Source organism: Lithobates pipiens, unplaced genomic scaffold (assembly GCF_037356315.1).
Source record: "Lithobates pipiens isolate NorthernLeopardFrog02 unplaced genomic scaffold, aLitPip1_a1.2 Scaffold_10, whole genome shotgun sequence".
NCBI lineage: Eukaryota > Metazoa > Chordata > Amphibia > Anura > Ranidae > Lithobates > Lithobates pipiens.
In genome coordinates this window covers 209,720,066-209,737,876 of record NW_027507686.1, presented here as the reverse complement: position 1 = coordinate 209,737,876, position 17,811 = coordinate 209,720,066, and the positions used below count along the sequence as shown (strand labels likewise).

The following is a 17,811-nucleotide window of genomic DNA, read 5'->3' as shown; positions in this document are numbered from 1 at the left end:
TGCCGCTTTCTGACTGTAGGCTTGCTGTGGACGAGTGCTGGTGTACCAAGATGGCCAAAATTATTGGCACCCCTACATTTGTCAGATAATGCACCACTTCACCAAGAAAATTATTGCAATTACAAACGTTTAGGCATTCTCATGTTTATTTCTTTTGTTTGTATTGGTATGACACAAAAAAAAAAAAAGAAAAAAAAGAAACAAAGCCAAATCTGACACATTCCACGCAAAACTCCAAATGTAGGGGTGACAATATACACTAAGGCATTATGGAAGTAACATTTGTGACATTTACCTACGGGTAAGCTTATAATAACAGCCTACCTGCAGGTAAAATTAATATCTCCGAAATGTGCACCGTTTAGGAGATATTTGATTATTTTGCAGCCAATGTCACTAAAGCACTGAATTGAGGTGGTGAATGTGTCGTCAATCAGAGCTCTGTTACACGGCTCCAATGTGCATGTGCGGTAGTGACACTGTGGCTCGGCTGGAGCCCACGAACTTGGAAGGAAGAACAGGTGAAGATGGAATCCCTGCGACAGCTTGCCGCTGGAGGTCTTTTTTTTTTAGGCAAGTCTGTCATAACGTGCTAGTATGCGACTCATACTAGCACATTGTGCCATTAACTTGCGGGGTGGGAGGCTGAATTTGTTTTATATGAATTTACTACTGTTTTAACATTGAAAAGACTATAGAATCCCTTTTCAGGCTGGCCATAGATGGATACTTTTTATCAGCCAGCAAAAAAAAAAAAAAAAACCTGTCAGATTCTCCCATTAAACACAAGCGAGGTGGATCAAGAAATCATCCCAACTATGTTAGTTATTGTATTTTTGCATTTTTGAACTCCTCCACTGTCAGAATACCCTGATCAGTGCTGCAGCTCATTAGCCACAGCAGCTGATCAAATAAAATTTTTCCAACATCCGGTTCTTCAAAAGTCGATCATTAGATTGACGTCTGTCGAGCCACAACATCCATAGATGAATCAAAATTTAACTGGCCCCTACTGTACCTGCCAAAATTTCAATCCATCTATGGCAAACTTAAAAGGCCTTCAAGCTACCTGAAAAAGCAGCGCAGAAACTGGCAACTCCAGATTATAACCTACAAAAAAAAATTAATAAACACACTTATTACTGCTGCAAAGAATAAGGAGATTTGAATTTCACCAAACCTCCAGAACTAACCTAATTACAGGGCTGCACCCAGTAACTAAATGTAATAATCTGGTCGACAATAAGAGTCCTCATTCTCACTGCAACTTGAACATACAGTGAGCTGAACATTAAAGTGAATCTGTGGCTGGGCAGTAAATACACTTTAAAACAAGCATTTACTTACCTCTGTAGCTGCAGGCACTGTGCAGCAGACCATCGTCAAATTTCACAGCAGAAGTACTGAAACCATTCTCTCAGCAGTTTAGCTCACCTTCCCAGACGTCATGCTCTGTGTTCAACATTAGAATGCTTAAAGGCTGCTGGGCCCCTGCTGGAAAAGTCAAACAAAAAAGCCGGTCCGCTGAGGGAACAACTTCACTGATTCTGCTGTGAAATTTGACAATTGTCCAATAGTGCCTGCAACAAAAGGGGTAAAAAAAAATCAAGGGGGGAGGGGACCCATTCAGTTTGAAGCTGTCTGCTGTACAAAATACATGCCATATTTTCTACTGGTACAATGACATGCAGGTTGACATTTAGCCTAAATAATGAAATCTTACCCGTTTTATTCCTTTTTTCCCCATTCTCATCTAAGGCTGACAAAGCCGTGGAGATACTTTTCTGCAGATCATTATTGCCTCCAACAGAATCATCGTCGTCAGAAGAGAATGAGGGCAGGGCCTCCAAATTCTTTTTGACCTCCTCCTCAGGCTTTTTAGGAGAGCTGCCAACCTCAGAAACAACAGCAGCAGGAGTCTGAGAAACAGGACCTGGACAGGGGGACTTGATCACTGGGGTACATGGCCTTCGAATTCTGTTGGGAACACGCACAGCAGGAGCAGAAAACTGCTGTTTTGGTCCAGTCTTTAGAAAGTCTAAGAAGGAGGCAATGAAACCTGTCTTAACTTCTGGCTGTTTCTCCTCCACCTCCTTAATTTTTTGTCTCATCCTCTCCTGATTCTGGTAGGTATCATAATACCCTTCAGAAACATGTGAGGAAAATTGCACATCTGGGCCTTTAAGCATGGGGCGTTTCATTTGTACATTCCTTTTCACTTGTTTGAGATTTGCATTTTCATCCTCAGCAAACTGCTTAATTGGCATCTTGTCCTTTACCTTATTCTTTTGAAGGCCATCTTGTGCTAAGTCTTGGCAGTTTTCGTCCATTTGGCCACTGGAGCCACTGCTCCCTTGAGGGTCAGGTTTCGACATATGACTTTGACTCTGCAGCTGTCCAACAACAGCTGCATTTTCATCTTGGCCCATGATAAAGTCTCCTCCCGATGTAGTGCCCTCCTCATTAAGGCTCTTGGTACCACTCATAAACTCTGAATCTCTTCCATCATTAGGAACATCTTTAGTGTCCTTAGATTCTTGCTTCTTATTCACATCAGAATTCTTCTCGTGGTCATCTTGGCTGGTCCCTAGCACTGGTGAACCCATGCCACTTGGCAAGTCTTGATCTAAAGGTTGAATGCGATTCTGATCAATACTAACATTTTTGGAATGAGGTGTAGATACAGTAGAAAGGTTTATTGCTGTTTGGCCACCATTTAAAGATAAAGTGTTCAGGTTTTGTTGTGGCTTTGAAGCGGTGAAATTTGTAGGCATGTTTCTTATATTTAAGGACTGAAAACGAGATTTGGAGTCCTCTGATTTGACTGACATATTTTCATCGGCAGAGGACTTGGCAAACTCTTGAGCTGCTGTAGCTGCTAGAATGTCATCAACATGAGACAAAAAGTTGCGTTCATCGCCTAGCAGCATGGTTTCTGAGAAACACATTGGGTTTAGGGAATCAAACTGATTCTTTGAGTCTATACGAGCTCTCTGTCCTTGCAAGTGTTGCTGCAAGTGTTTCCCATCGGAAGTGTCCATTTTGACTACATCAGAGTCTTGAGAGTGAAGTGATTGCTGAGGCTGTCCTCCATTGCTCTGGATAATGTGTCCATCCATTTGAAGGAACTGATGTGTTACCTGCTGAGGGCTCTGGATTCGTTGCATTGGAGCAGGTGTCTTTGCTTGAGCCAGAGTGGACTGTAAAATTGACTGCTGAAACATCTGCAAGTCAGAATCTAGAAGTACCTGTGCACCCTGTAGCTGTAGATGCTGAGGATGTCTCAATACAGCCTGAAGTTGAGGGGATGTACTTGGCTGCTCAGGAAGTTTTGCTTCATGCACTTTATGCATCATGGTATGCTGCTGACTTAAGTCTTTAGCACTTACTTGCGTAGGCTGTGCCAAGTCTGTTGACTTTGTAGCATCATGGCCAGTTGGATTATTTATATGGCCAATATGCTGTGACATGTGCCCTGTAGGGCTTAACATTCGCTCATCTTTTTTAGGTCCTTGCATGCCAAGAACTTGGTCTTCCATTCGAGAATTGCTTTTGATAACACTTTGTGAATATCGATCATCAGCCTTAGAAACACTATATACCGACTCTTGGGTACCCATTTCCCCCTCACTTAGCCCCGATGTAGTGGATTCCATATTAGTTTGCTGCTGTAATGCCTGCAAGTCCTGAATCTGAAACTTGTCCTCTTGCTTTGCAGATGCATAGAGGTTAGTGTCAGACTTCCTCTTCACATAGGCCTTGGAGTCTGCAGATGTTCTGTTTTGCAAGTTTTGTGAGTGACTTGGAGATGCAAATGAGGGTGATGGAACGGTCGGCAAAAATTTCTGAGACTGTGGAGAAGTGGATTCTTGTGTATTCTGGGATGAATGCATAGAAATGTAATTCTGAGTTGGGCTTGAGGCAGGCATAGTTTGCCCACGAGAGGAAGCAGAGAATGGAAGAGATGGGGATGCTAGTGGTAGGTTCTGTCCAGAATTATAACTATCTGAAGGACTTACTGGTGACATCACTTGTGATTGAGATGAATAGCTAACTTGTGATTGACTGACCGGAGTTAAACCCTGAGTGTTACTGGAAGAATAACTTTGCGTCTGGCTAGCTGAAGACAGTTCTCGCGTTTGGTCAGAGTAGTTCTCACTTGAAACTGAAGACAGCGTAAGTGGCTGCTGATCTGATGAGTAACTTAGTGTCTGGCTGTTGGAGGTTACGGTTTGTGATTGGCTTGAGAATGCGGTCAGTGGTTTGTACAATGGAGGCAGCTTTTCGGATTTGATTGTTGAAAACACTTGTGATTGACTAGCAGATGGCAGGTTTGGGGACTGTATTGAAACGTAGATGGGGGACTGGCTTACAGGCAGAAGACTACTTAACTGTGCTGTGGAAAAGGCTTGTGCTTGGCTTGAAATGACTGAACTCTGGTTTTGAGGAGACTTTGTATAGCTTTGGGTTTGTCCAGGAGAAGAAACGCTCTGAGATTTTGGATTTTTTGATGACCTTGGAGGTGCCTTTGTTGGGCAATTCTTTGCTTTTGTAGAGGAGGGTGGGAAACCTGGAGATGGTATGGCAGATGGGTATGACTGAGATAACTCAACAGAAACTTGAGGGGTTTTCTGCACTGGTCCACCGTTGCTCACCTGAGTAAGAGCTCCAAGTGGAGCACATAAAAGAGCAGACTGTCTCGCTGCGTCAGGCAAGGCAGCTCCTGTTGCACTTAAGTAATTCGGCAAGGAATGCTGAGTACCAGAAAGCTGTGCCTGTACAGACTGTGTACTTGAAGGCCTCTGATGGTGTTTAATAACACTACATTCCCTCTGAAGTGCTCTTTCGATGGAGGCAGTAGAACCAGTAAAGACCGATGTACTGTATGGCTGAGCTGTCTGCTGTGTCCCCCCAAGTGCTGTCGGCAATAAACTGAACTGGGGTTGCAAGAGATGTGGCGCAGATTCCTGTGCAGACCGATATGTTGACGACTGCGGTATGCTGGTACTCAGCACTGCACTGCCCAGGCGCTCAAACGTCAAGGCAGTTGGAGTCTGTGAGGTCTTGATTGACAGCAAAGGATCATGGTGAGAAAGTAGACCATTGGTAGTAGCACTGAAAGTTCCATCCTGAAGAGTTAAAGATGGAGTTGTGGCAAAGTTTCTAGAGCTGAATGTGTTGGGATGCTGATAGGCCGAGAGAGCGGAAGTTGGAAATGTTCCAGACGTTTGAAGGGCTCCAGTTACAAACAACTCTGTTGCCGCTGAGGAATGCATACCTGGGGCAGGAATAGAAATGGTCTCATAAGAAAATGGAATAAAACCAATGCACTAGCATGCAAGTTATATAGGCAATTTCTACACAATCTATGCCACAAAGATGATCTGTGATTAGCCAATTGCTTCTGCAATCTATTGCACATACCGTATTTTTCGGACTATAAGGCGCACCGGATTATAAGGCGCACTAGCAACGACCGGCTGATAAAATGGATATTTCCATATATAAGGCGCATCGGACTATAAGGCGCACCGGATTATAAGGCGCACTAGCAACGACCGGCTGATAAAATGGATATTTCCATATATATAAAGCGCATCGGACTATAAGGCGCACGGTCGATTTTGTGAGAAAATTTAGGCTTTTACGTGCGCCTTATAGTCCGAAGGTTTACGTCAAGATGACAGATACTGTTAACAAAGAACTCCAGCGATGTCAACAGGTCATATATAAGGCGCACCGGACTATAAGGCGCACGGTCGTTTTTGGGAGAAAATTTAGGCTTTTACGTGCGCCTTATAGTCCGAAAAATACGGTACATCGGATTCAGGGTCCTCTGGGTAATCTTATGTCTACACTTAATGGATCACACAATGAAGCAATCATTGAGGATGAATCAAAGAAGAAACAGGTTAAAAACTTTGGTAACCGAGAATCATTACAGACCGGTAAAAATTGAATTTAAGCAATTTTGGTAGTAAAAAGCTGTACACATTGCCTGAAAGCAGAGAAAAAGCAGGTAACTGAACAGCATTAAATTGCATCTACCACCAAAAAAAAAACAAAAAACATTTAATATACTGCATTAGATGTGGTGGCTGCATTATGTCCCTTTTAGGGATGCTTTATTTTCACCCGATGATCACATCATTACTACATTTCCTGGCCTAAGATGACAAATGCTCACTTACTGTACCAAGAGGATTGACCTGCACCCTAGACACCTCTCCTGATTTGAGCTACAAGCATATCTCCCTCTCCTCAGCTACCTTACACAAGGAAAATGGGTTGTGTAGGTCACCAAACATCTTGTAAAGCTGATGGCATTGAGATAGTATTTTGAATTTAATTAGCTGAAATCCAAACAACATACAAAGCCATACACAACTCTGCCCCCAGCTATATCAACAATATGGTCTCCAAATATCACCCAAACCGTCCTCCCAAGACATCCTGCTCTCTAGATCCCTGGTCTCCTCCTCCCATGCTAAACTCCAGGACTTCTCCAGAGCCTTTCCCATCCTCTGGAACTCTCTACCTCAATCTGTCCAGCTATCACCTACTCTGGTTGTCTTTAGGCGACCCCTGAAAACCCATCACTTCAGGAAAGCCCATCAAGCCTCATCACTTCCATCACCTCATTCCCCACAGTTCTAACCTTTTGTACCACTTGCCTCAACCTATTGGACTGAGTTCTTAGGAGCAGGGGCCTCTTAACACTCTTGTATTTTAATGGTATTATAACTGAACTGTCTCCCCTTTAACATTGTAAAGCGCTGCATAAACTGTTGGCGCTATATAAATCCTGAATAATGATAATACTACACAGAAGTTACAAGGACACAATCATTTTTGGTCAACTTTTTTTTTTTATATACACTTCAAGAAAAAACGTACTTGCCTTAAAACAGACAACCAATGAAGTCACCACCATCTAAGGCAGTGATGGCGAACCTTGGCACCCCAGATGTTTTGGAACTACATTTCGCATGATGCTCACCCACTCTGCAGTGTACTTGAGCATCATGGGAAATGTAGTTCCAAAACATCAGGAGTGCCAAGGTTCGCCATCACTGATCTAAGGACTTGTAAGATACAACATGAAGTTTTTGTCTAAAACCCTGTTTCTTAAAGTAGAACTATAGGCAAAACTTTTTTCATTTTGGATACAGTAAGGGAAGGTCATAATCCCTGTCCGCTTATTTTTTTGCCATCTGTGTCCCATTGGGGAGATTTCCATTTAATTCCACTCTGATAGCGAAAAAAAAAAAAAAAAAAAAAAAAAAGGAAGTGAGGGAAAATCCCTGCAAATGAAGGGAATCCCTCGGGCCCCCTAGGTCACCAGAACTAGTGTTCCCATTGGAAGATTTACCCTCCACTACTTATCTAGGGACAACCCAAAATTTGTGATTTTCTTTCGATTCACTTTCAGTTATAAAAAGGTAAATAGGACAAATCGAGAGGGTGAATCTCCGGAGCTACAGACGAACATCAATAAAATCTGACAGGGGTTCTAATCCATCTTCACTGTCAAAAAACTAAAAGAGTTTTGCCTTTAGGGCCCTTTCACGCTGATCAGTTTAAATCTTATAGAACTCTTCACACCAGTCACAGTTTTTAAAAGTTCTGCTTTCCCACATTTTTGGTGCAATGAATAGAAAATGTATCAAAAACGCACCTGTGTTTGCATTTTGGTGCTTTTTTTCAGAGATGAAAAATGCACAGGAAATGCATATAATATTTTTGCAATGGAGCAGTGTGAAAGAGCCTTTAGTCTGGGGTTAACACTAATGCGATGTAGATCTGTGGTATTAAAAAAAAAAAACCCTATTAAAAAAAAAAAATGCTAAACTGCTGAAATAATTACCTTATTAAGCAAGCCAGTGTAAGCAGCAGATCCCAGGATTAGGCTAGCAATAAGACATAACTGTTGATCACACAGGATATTACTAGAGTCTAAACTGATCAGCTGAACGACCAACATCCCTATCAAGGAGCGTAAAAGAGAAGACATTTTTTGTACTTTTACCTGTGAAACATGTGCAATGTATTCTTTGTAGCTTCACTTAGGGTTTTTTTCTCACCCTAGTCTTCCCTGTGAAGTCTGTGTGCTCTGCCACTTTTTACATTTTGCTGGCATGGCAGCCAAAAAAGTATGATTCAGAAATGGCTACAATAAAACAACCCTATGTAACTGCTAGTCATGACTAGCTCATCTCACAGCCACCTACAAAAGAAAAAAATGCATTACTATTACCTGTCTGCCATGATGGGGCCCTGAACTGCGGCAGGAGGGTTGTGCCTGATGAAGCTGCTTGCACAGTGCGAGACTCTATTGCAGACAGAAAGTTCATCACGGAGGTTTCTGTAGTGTTTCCACCTGCCACATGCAGGCCCGTGTCAAAGATTCCAGAGAGACCTGAATCCAGATAGGGATGAATTTTTTATTTTTACATAGCACAGAATAGAAGCATATATTACAAAATGTTCAATACCAATGTATTATATTTTTTCTTTAATCAAAGCGACCCTGTCAGAACACAGTAAAAAGAAGAAATAAAATACCCGTAAATAAGACAAGCTCTATACTCGTCTATCCAGTTGCTAATTTTTTGAACCATCAACTCTTTTGAACTTAGCAGCCACTGCAGGTATTAGACTGCCGGATGGGCTGAACACCCTATTCCTCCCACTGCATGCAATGGTTCCTGCTGCTGGCTCATACACCCTAGAGCAGCCTCTCTCAACCTTTTCAACACAGAGGAACCCTTAAAATAGTTCTCCGGTAGGGAAGCCCTGCTAAAAATTTGAAATCTACAACTCATGATACATTAGTGTGATGGTCAGTAGGAAGAACAGTCCTTACACTTGTGGTCATTGGGAAGATTTACCTCCTTACAGATAGCTAAAAAGATAAATAGTGTCAGTGGAACTTATCTGAGAGGCAGAAATTGCCCAATGTTGAAGGTACCCCTAGCAACCTCTGGAGGAAGCCTGGGGTGTTCCATGGAACCCTGGTTGAGAGTCACTGCCCTAGAGTGACATACAAGCTGGTAACAGAATCCACAAGGTGTAGTGGGGGGTGCAGGAATTCCACATGACTGGTGTGGAATAATTGAGCAGCAGTTGGCAAGCACCAAAAAAGGCAGTGTTATAACAAACTGGCCACCAGAAAGCAAGTCCAGCACCTATTACAGATGTGCAATTCTTTACAGTGACCCTGAGCAGACAGGCTCACTTAACTATTTTAGGACGCACCCCCCAAAAAAAACATCAAAAGCACACATGAGGTGTGTTGTACATCCAGTCCTTCTGCGCTGCTGCTGTGCACGCCCCTCCCAGATCCTACAATCAAGCCAAAAAGTGGCTTTGTACATACAAAACCACTGCACAGAACAGGCAAGTATAACATACATGTTTTTTTTTTCTTAAACAAAAAAGCGAGACTTCAGTAGCACTTTAAAACAAAAATTGTATGATCTGGTATTAAATTGGTACAAATTGTAAAAAATAAATAAAAAATAATGTATCAAATTTTCATGCTGGTCCCCTTTGGATAACTTTGTTGGTACACAGCTTTCAAGAGGCAACCAAAACATCCAATCAGATTATCGTAGGATCGATTGATATGCTGTATTTTACGTATGATTTTCTGATTGCGTGTACGGGGCTTATGCGCCATGTCTGTGTGTTGCTTCGTTCCTCTATCAGCATGAATCACTTCTGACAAGTTTTCCTGACACCAAGATAAAAAGGTAAAAAAAGATAAAGATAAAAAGGATGGGGAAGGAGCTCCAGGTGATTGATAGCCTCAGCTCTGGTTCTGTGTGAAGGTGGGTGTATCTCTTCCCTACAATTAGCCATCAGCTCTCCTCACTGGGCTCTGCAGTGTGACTTCGGCTCTCCACACCTTTTTTTTTGACAGCTCAGACAAGCTTTTAAATTCTGGAATTTGAATGACTGTAGAGAAAGGAAGACTGCAGATAAAAAGGCACAACTTGTGTAGGAGGATTTGTTTCATCCCTGTCAAGACTATCAAAGAAGTAATTTGCAGCTTTGATTCAACATGCAATACCTGTAGGATGGTGTGCAGTAGCGTATCCAGGTAGCTGATGGGTGGCTGCATAGGTCTGTCGGTGAAGAAGATCTGTTTCTGAATGAGATGGGTGTCCAGCTCCATAGCTTAGACTGTACAAACAAAAGAGGAAAAAAAAAGCAACAGGAGTGTTAAAACAGCTAGTGTTTAATTTAAAAGGAAACCGAAAATTTTAACTTGAAGATACATTAAAGCGGAACTACATTGTATCTGAACACCACAAACCAAAAGCGTAATTTAATTAATTTTTAAACATTAATTGAATATTCAAACTCAGCCATCAATCCTTGTCTCTGCTTTATTTTGCTGAAATCACTTAGAAAAACACTGCTAGCATTTCTGGCCATCTTGAGTAAGGGCCGATGATTTGTGTAGTGATTACTTGAAGCCATCTACAGTATTTGCTCAGGCATGCAGACAGGAGGGTGTGCTTAGCTGAGTAAAACCCTTCCACTTATTTCCCACACCGCCATAATAATAATAATAATAATAATAATAATAATAAATAAATATATAAAATTTCGGCAAAGTATGCGCTTGGCAAGCATTACGAAGAAACTATCTTAAAATTAGGGCTGGGAAAAAAATAGATTTAAATCTTGAATCGAGTTGAGAGGTCAGATTGTTTTAGATTTTTTATTATTTTTTTTCCACTAGGACCGGCGCTGACAGCGCACCAGTCCTGAGGATCTGTGGGCAAGAGTTTTTAGGCGAGGCAGCAGCTTCAGCTTAGTCCGCAAGGCCAGACACCACGGAGTAGGCCGAAGCTGCGCCCTCGTCTAAAAACTCCTTCCCACAGATCTTCAGGACCGACGTGGTGGCCATCAAAAAAAATAAAAAAATAAATCGCCCAGCTCTACTTAAAATGTATGAAACTTCTTATAATGGAACCGTGTGTCTATTGTAGCTTTGTTTTTTTTTCTATATTTGAAAACATTAATAAAACAAAAAAAAATCCCTCCTGAAGACTCCTGGGATGTATGACGACATTTGCCTAGGCGTGGAAACCAGGAAGTAACTAGGGAAATGTAAAAAAGTTTAACAAGTAAATATGATCTACTTTCCCATTTACTAATGCTAGCAGCATAAGGATTCAAAATAGTCAATGTTGATTGAGGGCCAGTTCACACCAGATGCAGTTCCACGCAGCTCCATGCAGTTCCGTTTTTTCTGCACCAATACAGTCAGTTCCGGTCAGTTTCCGATCAGTTTCTACACCAGAAACTGACCGGAAACTGACTGCATGGTGTGAACTAGAGCCATTGGAATACATGTGCATGCGAGTACACTGTGCATGCATTTTTAGTGCAGAAAAAAAAAGCACACGGAACTGAACGGTGAAGTGCGTCTGGTGTGAACTGGCTCTGAGTGAAGTTCCAACGCAAGGCCTCATGAACACAGGACGTTTAAAAAACCTCTTCTGAACATGGAACTTGACAGCTAGTAACCAACAGTTAGGCTACTTTCACACTGAGCTGCTAAAAATAGCGCCTGCAAAGCACCCTGAAAGAGCTGCTCAATTGACTCCAATGTGAAAGCCCCAAGGGCTTTCAAACTGGAGCGGTGCGCTTGCAGGACGGTCAAAAAAAGTCCTGCAAGCCGCATCTTTGAAGGTGTTGTATTCACTGCTCCTAAAGTGCCCCTTCCCATTGAAAACAATGAAGCAGCTTTCCAAAGCCACCGCCAAAGTGGTTTTAACCCTTTTTTGGCCGCTAGCAGAGGTTAAATCTACTCCGCTAGCAACCAAATAGTGCCGCCAAATATAGCGCCGCATATTTGCATTTATGTTTAGGAGCGTTTGACAGAACAGTTTTTAATAGATCAGTAGACCATTCCCCAAATGCAATCCGGGGGGGGGGGGGGGGGTGGAGTCAGTCTCTTTCTCCATTGGCTCCAACTACTGTCAAAGTCAGTCAGCCAATTAGGAGAGAGAGGGGGCAGGGCCGGGCTGGGCTCCAGCTTCGTGAACAGACTAACTCGGGTGCCCCAATAGCAAGCTGCTTGCTATGAGAGTCAAAGAGGGACCTGAGAAGAGGAGGATCTGGGCTGCTCTGTGCAAATCCACTGCAACAGAGCAGGTATTATCAAGTTTTTTTTTTTTTTTTTTTTCCAGTAAAAATAATAAAAAAAAAAAAAAAAAACAAACACACACACACACACACACACACACACACACACAAGACTTTACAATCATTTTAATAGGAAACACTAGGTATTGTAAAACTAAACTACATCTGAGCACCACGCAGTGAAAACACCATTTTTAATATTCCAAGCAAACTCACCCATCCGTGTCTGCATGCTTTATTTTGTTAAAACGTCACTTTGAAAAATACCCCCCTTGCATTTATAGCCCAGCAGGCCTTTTAAAAAAATCTAAATGCATGAAGGGAGGGGTTCAGGATTGACCCTGAGATGGGCTTGAAGACCAGGCTACCAGGATACCCCAAGAGCCAACTGACAGTACATACAGGCAACTGTAAAGATCAGCAAAAATGTTGTTTTGAAACAGACTTCTAGTACAAAATAGCACATTCATGAATACAACGCCAAAAAGTATAATCACAATGCAAGATCGATGACAAAGTTTAGAAAAACAGAACAGACTGGTGAGTGCCCACCCATGGCAGAATTTATGTGGAAACCCATAATAAAATAATCTCAGAGGGAGTTTGTGTCCTGCTAAAGATTAATCATGACATGTAGCAGACAAGTGCTCCTTGACACATGAGCCTGACCCTGTGTAATTGATGTGAAGTGATGACAGCGCACACAGCGAACTAGAACTAATGCTCCTATGGTGAACCGCAAGCTACTAGATAATGGGAAGAACCCAAATTAAAAATCACACATGCCCCCACATTACCTCTTCCAGTCAAATCTAAGCATGCAGAGAAAACAAACTGTCATTGAGCCCTGGTTCACATTGCAGCAATTTGGCTGTCATCAGCAGTTTTTGGCTGGGGAGTTTTTTGGCTTAAAAAAATTAATAAATAAATAAATAAAAAATAAACACGCGTGGGCCCTGAGAAGAATTTTTCAGCTGTAAAAACGCTCCAACGTAAAATAAAAATAAAAAAAACACAGATAAAAACGCTCAAAAGCAGTGCTCACCAGCAGAGTTCCCCCCCCCCCCCACCAAATGGATCAAAAAGTCAAACACCATGCTAAAAAATGCCAATGCTGAAAACCGCAAAAAATAAATAAAATCAAACAAAATAAATTAAAAAAAATAAATTAAAAAAAAATAAAAAATAAATAAAAAACCACACACACACACACACACACACACACACACACACACACACAACTCACTGTAAAGCTACTGGTGTTTTTATAAAGTTATTTTAACGTTCAGTGCATGAGGCCTTATAGTAAAAAATAAAATTTTTGCCTAGAAAAAGATCAACAAAATAGCAAAGGTTAAAGGGGGGGGGGGGGGGGGGGCATAGGATAAAGCATAAACACTGAAATAGCACCAGGCACATCATTCTGTCTCACAAATGTGCTATACAAGAAAACAGTGAAGTGTGCCTCATTATATGCTGTAAAATACCCTAATTGCTCATGACAGTCGATGCGGATGCTTATGGTCTCACACTGTGGCTCAGTCAGGACAAACTGTACACAGACAACTTCACAAACTCTAGCTTTTTTTTTTTTTTTTTTTTTTTTTTTTTAGGGATAGACAAAGGCAATGTCATCCAGCCTGTCAGGTATTTGCAATGTAAAGCTAAGAAAAAGCTTTAGGGAATCAACATCCAACTATGACTGACTATTACACTGAAGGCTTTGAAAGCAGAATAAAGAATAAATAAATAATAATATTAATCAGACTGTTTAGAAATGGCAGACTGATAAAATATTAGTGCAGAAAAACAAAACTTCTGCTTTTGTATGGTTTAAAACGTAATTCCTTCACAATAAAAGTAATAGGGGGGGGGATTGTTGAGTTGAAACATTCACTAGACTGGGCTCTCTCTCTTAGGAAAGTTGAGGATCCCAAAAAGCACAGATCTGGAGCAACTTTTCATGAGATTTGAGGCCCTACTCTAAGCTCACCATTTCAGAAATGTCATGCTTGCTTACAATATACAGGAAGCCAAGATTTAAAGCGGAGTTCCACCCACATTTTGTACTGCTCACCATCCTGCACTAATGTGTCCAGTTGTAATGAATTGCCATTTTTTTTTTTACTTCTCCTCCTCTGTGGTCGCGGCCCCGCACATCATCTCGGCTTTGCATGGTCTCCTGGGATGTGCGTGTCATCAATCCCGGGAGGTGATGGGCATCGCATTACAGTATTTGCAAAACCACCATCCCATCTAACACTAAAACCCATGCCCCATTTTTCACCAATAAATGTCTTCAATACATCTAGATGCATAAATTGATTTTATTTCTGCTATACTCTTTTTTGTTCTCCTTTTAATTGGAAAGGTGTACAGAAGAAAAAAAAAAAAAAAAAAAGTAGTATATGTGAGATATCCACACACACACACACAGTTGTGCTCATAAATTTACATACCCTGGCATAAATTATGATTTCTCTGCATTTTTTCAGAGAATGTGATTGATAACACTAAAAAAACTTTTCACTCATGGTCAGTGTTTGGCTGAAGCCATTTATTAGCAATCAACTGTTTACTCATTTTAAATCATATTGGCAAAAGAAACTACCTAAATGACCCCGATCAAAAGTTTACATACCCCAGTTCTTAATACCGTGTATTGCCCCCTTAGCATCAATGACAGTTTTAAGTCTTTTGTGGTATTTGTGGATGGGGCTCTTCATCTTCTCAGGTGGTAAAGCTGCCCATTCCTCTTGGCAAAAAGCCTCCAGTTCCTGTAAATTCTTGGGCTGTCTTCCATGAACTGCACATTTGAGATCTCCTCAGAGTGGCTCAATGATATTGAGGTCAGGAGACTGAAATGGCCTCTCCAGAACCTTCACTTTATTCTGCTTTAGCCAAAAGGCAGGTCGACTTGACCTTGTTTTGGATCCTTATCATTTTGGAATGTCCAAGTACATCCCATGCGTAGCTTCCTGGCTGATGCTCCTCCAGTATATTTTTGATAACACCCTGCTTTCATCTTGTCATCAATTTTGACCAAATTTCCTGTGCCTTTGTAGCTCACACATCCCCAAAACATCAGGGAGACACCTCCGTGTTTCACAGTTAGAATGATGTACCTTTCATCATAGGCCTTGTTGACTCCTCTCCAAATGTAGCGTTTATGATTGTGGCCAAAAAGCTAAAATGTTGGTTTTATCACTCCAAATGACTTTGTGCCAGAAGGTTTGAGGCTTGTCTCTGTGCTGTTTGGCGTATTGTAAGAGGGATACTTTGTGGCATTTGCGCAGCAATGGCTTTCTTCTGGCGACTCGACCATGCAGCCCATCTTTCTTCAAGTGCCTCTTTATTGTGCATCTTGAAACCGCCACACCACATGTTTTCAGAGAGTCCTGTATTTCACCCGAAGGCATTTGTGAGTTTTTCTTTGCACCCCGAACAACTTCCCTGGCAGTTGTGACTGAAATTTTAGTTGTCTACCTGACCGTGGTTTGGTTTCAACAGAACCCCTAATTTTCCACTTCTTGATTAGAGTTTGAACACTGCCGATTGCCATTCTCAATTTCTTGGATATCTTTTTATATATGCCTTTCCTGCTTTATAGAGTTCAACTATTTTTTCCTCACAGATTCTTTTTGACAATTCTTTTGCTTTCTCCACGACTCAGAATCCAGAAACGTCAGTGCAGCACTGGATCAAAGATGCAAGGGTCTGTCAGGAGTCCAGAAACTCATTGACTTTTTATACACACACACTAATTACAAGCAAACAGATCACAGGTTAGGATAGCTAATAGCCATTCAAACCTCTGTGTCAACTTGTGTGCATGTTATCAGGCCAAAATCAGGATACGTAAACTTTTGGATCAGGGTCATTTGGGTAATTTCTGTTATAATTTAAAAAGAATACAACAGCTGATTGATAATAAATGGCTTCAGCCAAACACTAACCACGAGTGAAAAATGTTTTTGTTTTATCATTCATATTCTCTGAAAAATGGCCAAGAAAACAAATTCTGCCAGGGTATGTAAAACTATGAGCACTATAATATATATATATATATATATATATATATATATATATATATATATATATATACACACACACACATACATACATACACACATATACACATACAATATAAATCGATACATCTATATATCTCAACACACAAAAAATAGGATGTGTGTCAGCATTTACAAGGCTTATAAATCAAGAAATACAAAAAGCTCCTGCAAAAGGTAATACCTTAAAAAAAAAAAAGATACTCATTATAATTATAAAGGATATACTTTGTTTCTGTGCAGGCATGTATATACACACACACACACACACACACACACACACTTATCCCATCTGCGCCAAGCACTGCAAATGGAGACATTTTTAGACAGCAGAAGCACCCACTGCGGTGCCATTGAGGCCGCTGCTCAGAGAACAATTTTCCACCTAGATTCTTTGACTTTTCAATAGAAGAAGTCTTTTGGAGGGGCACCGATAGGGCCACCCACTGATCGAATGTTGGCTGAAATGTGCTCAGCGTGTGGCCAGTTTAGGTTTTTTTTTTCCAGCAAAAACAAAGGGCACAGGGCACAGTCATATTACGCTGTAGCACAGAAAAGCGTTTGAACATAGAATGAATAAATCTACACAAATGTCGAAGAACTTGCACAGTAGGCCAAGTGATATCTGTAGTGTTTGGACAAGGCCTGCCAATTGTATTCTATAGCTTCTCCCAGCAGGAAAGCAGATAAACTACAAATTGGGTCCTACGCAAAACACGCTCATTTGAATTCATAAACGGCTTCACTGATCAGACGCACCATGGCACAACAAATATGGGGGCTTGTGACAGATTCATGTACCAGTCATGAACAGGCACAGGAATTTGTCCAAAGAGGCTGACGCTGAATAAAGCAACCATACTGAACATTCAGTCCTCATTGCAGCTCAGTATGCAGCGCCAGATAAAATCACAGGCTCAGTGTTACTGATCTCATCGCTCAGCCACTGTACCGATCACACAGACAGGCGAATGATCTAGAAGTTTTGTTGAGGGATGAATGGAGCCTGATGGGATAGTCCTGAGAAAATGGTTCCCCCAGAGGTCAGGACTCTGTGCAGGCCAGACAAGTTCCTCAACCCCAAACTCACTCATCCACACTATACCAAAAGTATTGGAGGGGGGGGGGGGGGAATTTTTCAGGGGTTGGGCTTGGCCCTTCAGCATACCAAGACATTTTGGACAATGTCATGCTCCCAACTTTTAGGGAACAGTTTGGGGATGGCCCCTTCCTGTTCCAACATGACTACAGACCAGTGCACAAAACAAGGTCCATAAAGACATGGATGAGCAAGTTTGGGGTGGAGAAACTTGACTGGCCTGCACAGAGTCCTGACCTCCACCCGATAGAACACCTTTGGGAGGAATTGGAGCAGAGACTGCAAGCCAGGCCTCATCAAACAGTGCCTGGCGTCAAAAATGCACTTCTGGAAGAACAGTCAAACATTCCCACAGACAGACACACTCCTAAACCTTGTGGACAGCCTTCCCAGAAGAGTTGAAGCTGTTATAGCTGCAAAGGGTGGGCCAACTCAATATTGAACCCTACGGACTAAGGCTGGGATGCCATTAAAGTT

General features: G+C 41.6%; 1 protein-coding gene across 2 annotated transcripts in view; it reads right to left on the bottom strand.

Annotated features, from left to right (window-relative positions):
• QSER1 (glutamine and serine rich 1) overlaps window positions 1–17,811 on the bottom strand; it is a 100,326-nt gene that overhangs the window by 36,166 nt on the left and 46,349 nt on the right. For both annotated transcript variants that reach the window (XM_077460900.1, XM_077460901.1), the window contains exons 2-4: window positions 10,076–10,188; window positions 8,258–8,419; window positions 1,724–5,278 (exon numbers count right to left, since the gene is read on the bottom strand). In XM_077460900.1, coding sequence (XP_077317026.1) covers window positions 1,724–5,278; window positions 8,258–8,419; window positions 10,076–10,188 — 3,830 coding nt within the window. The remainder of the gene's footprint in view (window positions 1–1,723; window positions 5,279–8,257; window positions 8,420–10,075; window positions 10,189–17,811) is intronic.